The sequence below is a fragment of the Pundamilia nyererei genome, unplaced genomic scaffold (genome assembly GCF_000239375.1).
Source record: "Pundamilia nyererei isolate P.nyererei 1_Seehausen unplaced genomic scaffold, PunNye1.0 scaffold00013, whole genome shotgun sequence".
Taxonomy (NCBI): domain Eukaryota; kingdom Metazoa; phylum Chordata; class Actinopteri; order Cichliformes; family Cichlidae; genus Pundamilia; species Pundamilia nyererei.
This window is the reverse complement of record NW_005187414.1, coordinates 695,072-699,132: the sequence shown is the minus strand read 5'-3', so window position 1 is coordinate 699,132 and position 4,061 is coordinate 695,072. Positions and strand designations below refer to the sequence as shown.

The window sequence follows — 4,061 nt, the reverse complement described above, 5'->3', positions numbered from 1 at the left end:
ACCATCTGCACACTTTTATTTCACTCACGAACTGTGCTAATTTCCAGCTCTGTATCTTTCTATTCTTGCAGACCACTAGAGTAGCTTTGCATGATTCACAACTCAAAATAAGTTCTTCTTTATCTTTGCTGCACCCTCTCAGTTCATCCACTGTCTGAAACCACATATTTGTCCCCCTCTTAAACCAGCAAAGACAAATTCATGTAAAAACATCAATACCCCATTATCTGCAACTGTAACCTCATTTAGCTGCACATCCAACCCCCGAGATGTCTCAGAATAAGAAAAATAAAGTGCAACTGCAACAATACTCCTTAGCTTTTCTACATGATCAAAAATGCTGCTGTAATAAATGAAAGACAACTTTCAGCACAACTCTGAAACTGCAAGAAATAAATTAGAGAAAAGGTTCCAGGGGCTCATTGCCATCGAGTGGAATATTTTATACAGAAAATGTCTCATTTTATTCATTTTTCTGTGGATACATTGTATAAAAAGAAGATGTTTTTTGTAGTCGATAGTGAGAAAACAGGAACTTTTCTGTTTTTTAATTGTTTATCTTCATTATTGTGTTATGAATAGCTGTGGGGGGAGTCTTTATTAGTAGGACAGCTGTAGGTTTGATGAAAATACAGTTAAAAGTCCTAAAACATCCAGTGGGCCGAGTAGGGGATTTTGCCAGGCTGATTCTGGCCCCCAGGCCTCGGGTTTGACAACCCATCGTTCCCGTCACTCTGCGTGTCAGAGATGACCACATTGAGCCATTATAGCAGCAGAAATATGAGCAGAAATAAGAAAAAGCTAAATAAACGTTGTTTCATGAAATAAACAAACAGTTTTTTAAAATAAGCGATCACACATTTGGCCCATAAAGTTCATTCTCATGAAATGCAAAGTTGTTGCCATGACAGCAGAAAAAGCAGTGAAAGATGATGCGTATCACCGAAAAACAGCTGCAGTTTGTAAAACGTGTTCAACAACACTACAGCAGATCGGCCCACAGTTCATCCTTCTGAGTCATGCTGCCAAACAACATTATGACCTTTGACCCTGTGGATATAATGTTATCCATACACCATGTTGCTGCAGTGCTTCCTGAGTTACAATGTAGTTTATCAGGGCCACAAGCCCTTTGTTCTTTGCCACATGTTGCTGTGCAGTGCTGTCTGCGTTTAATCACCTGGCTGTGGTAAATGACAAATTTTCCCAAAAGGAAACAATAAAAGTGAATCGATTATGTCCAATCGGTTCATCGTTGAGTCCACGTGGATGCTTGTGCCTCCTTAAAAAAGAAAAAAATATTCTTAAGGTAATCCTGAGTTATAACGTCGATGATTAGAGACGCACAACCTGGAAACATCAAACCTGTGACCACGTCTGTCACGGGCACAGAGCCGTAATGAAAGCAGCAGGAACCTGATGCGATGGAAGGAAACGTTATTCAAAGCACGATGTGGCAAAAAAAAGAAGCCATGTGGAAAAGATGAAACATCCACAATTATGATAAGTGGCCAGTTTCAGTCCAAGATGTCAGCCTCTGTCTAACCTCGCTGCCTGTTACTCTGCGCTGTTTGTTAGCTCCAGCATCGTGCCCTGGAGGTCGCGGCTGAAAGGCATCACGAGGTTGTCAAAGTCCACCTCGAGGGATGAGAGCTTATTTCTTCTCTCTATCTTTGACATCAGCTGGCTGGTGGTGGGCGGCTTCCCCCAAACCTGAGACAAAAACAGTCAGAGTGAGAAGTGGAATTACACAGTCACTTCTTCAGGAACATGTGTGCACTAACGGGCTTAATGCAGGGTTGGTTTGTGCACGTTGTGACTGCTGCAACTAGCCGGCAGCAGAAGACACATTAAGCCATCTTCTTGTAAACGGTGGAGAGGCTCACCGTCTTTGGCACAAAGGTGATGTCCACGAGTTTGGTTTTCCCAGTCGTGATGCTGGTGTTCTGCAGGACGACGCTATCTGAATCCTTCTGGGGTGGAGTCTTCTCTGCTGCTGCAGACGACGTCTCTGCTTGCACAGCGACTTTTGCAGCAGCAACCTGTAGTGAATACCAAGACTTTCAAAGCTTCTGCAGCCTCGCTGTGTTCAATACAAAGTGTCAGATTCAGGCTGGTTAAAGGCAGCTAGAGATGTCCAAATGCACAAGATTAGGTCGCTAACAATAAACGTTATGTTTGAGGATTAAAGCTCAATGGTTTTCAGTAACGGTGCAGAGGCAGGATAAAGAGTAATCCAAAGATTTAGCTGTTGCACCGAGGAAACAGAAGTACTCTGTTAAAGCACCGGACAGCTAATGTTTACTTTGGACTGAGAAAACCTGGTGAAGGAATCTGAGGAGCATCAGTAACAAAACTTATTGTGTATATAAATGTGCTACAAAAAGTATTTGCCCTGTTCCTGATTTCTTAGTTTTGCATATATGTCACACTGACATGGCTCGGATGTTTCAGATGAGAAACAAAGTCCCTGACATTCGTCTTGAGAAGGTTACAAAGCCACTTGTAAGGCTTTGGGACTCCAGCGAACCACGATGAGAACCACTGTACACAAATGGAGAACCTTCCCAGGAGTGGGCGGCGTACCAGAATGACTCCAAAAACACATCAACGACTCATCCAGGAGGTCACAAAAGAACCCCGAGCAACAAAGAACCGCAGGCCTCACTTGTGTGTGTTAAGGTCAGAGTTCATGATTCAACAGTAAGAAGGAGACGGGGCAAAAATGAGAGTTCGAGGAGAAAACCACTGCTGACCAAAGAGAACAGAAAGCTCATATCTACCAAAAAACACTGTGATGAAGCTGTTGGGATAATACTCTGTGGACCGACGAGGCAAAGCTCTCGTCTGAGTCCTGTTACGCCGGCATAAAACTAGCACGGCTTTCCATGAAAAGAACATCAAACGACTGTCAAAGCTGCTGAATTCAGCTCCACCAGAAAATCCTGAAGAAGCATATCTGGCCATCAGTTCGTGCGCTGCAGCTTAAGTGCGCTTGGCTTCTGCAGCAGGACAACGATCTGACACACACCAGCATGTTGGTAATGCATGTTCAAGAACCCTCCACTGTGGCTGAATTAAAACAAAGAAGACTGTTGCTCCACAGTGAAGGATCCACAGTGAAGGATCCACAGTGAAGGATCCACTGCTCGTTATCACTGACTGCAGTTGTTGTCACGGTTGACACTTAGTAGCTTTAGGAGGCAATGACTTTTCCACACAGCTCCACGTAGGATCATTTAGTTGAATGAATATTTACTCAGGTTATCGTCGTCTAATATTAACATTTGTTTGATGATCTGAAAACATGTTATTGTGACAAATAAGAAATCAGGAAAGGGGCAAATAATTCTCCACAGAACTGTGAACTTTACGAGATATGACTTCCTGCCAGATGTTTGCATCACTGCTACCTGCTGCTGATGTGATCCTGCCTCTGGATGGTACCAAGTTAGACTGAACTGAAGGTCCTGTGAAGCTGCAGCTGGAGATCATCTAGTTCTGCTTTAAGCAATTTGCATCGATTCGAGTGTTTCTTTTTGTCGGCCATCATCGTCAGGTGTTCAGCCTATCTGCCGCCACCGCTGTGTCAGTGTGTCATCGCAATAACGAATGTTTATCACTGGCATTGTCAAAGCATACGCAGGAAAACTGTCTGCAGGCTGCAGGATGTGAAACTTGAGCTTTGCCAACTGCATGTCAAAAAAGGCTATCATCTGATTGGCCAGGACTGTGGCTAAGCTGGATATTGACGGCTGCTGTTTTTGTAAAACCCCGTCTACATGTGAGGCGCGGTCATGGGAAGAATTTGCTGCTACACCAATCGTTCTGCACGAAGGCCCATTATTAACTTAATCACCGATCACACGGGTGTTGATGTTCTCATCAGGATGTTCTGGCGTTCACCACAGACGCTGCAGAGCTCTGTGCTGTTTGTGTGAGCTTGTTATCAGGTAATCATTGGCTCTGCTGGCATCAAACTGCCTTTCCCATCCCCTAGCTGCTCTGTGTGTGTGTGTGTGTGTGTGTGTGTGTGTGTGTGTGTGTGTGTGTGTGTGTGT

The 4,061-nt window shown here is 44.1% G+C and overlaps 1 protein-coding gene across 1 annotated transcript in view; it reads right to left on the bottom strand.

The window, feature by feature from the left end:
* Positions 1 to 456: 456 nt before the first annotated feature.
* Positions 457 to 4,061, bottom strand: part of ankef1a (ankyrin repeat and EF-hand domain containing 1a) — a 12,693-nt gene continuing 9,088 nt past the window's right edge. The window contains exons 10-11 of the mRNA XM_005724803.1: positions 1,887 to 2,042; positions 457 to 1,713 (exon numbers count right to left, since the gene is read on the bottom strand). Coding sequence (XP_005724860.1) covers positions 1,558 to 1,713; positions 1,887 to 2,042 — 312 coding nt within the window. The 3' untranslated portion in view covers positions 457 to 1,557. The remainder of the gene's footprint in view (positions 1,714 to 1,886; positions 2,043 to 4,061) is intronic.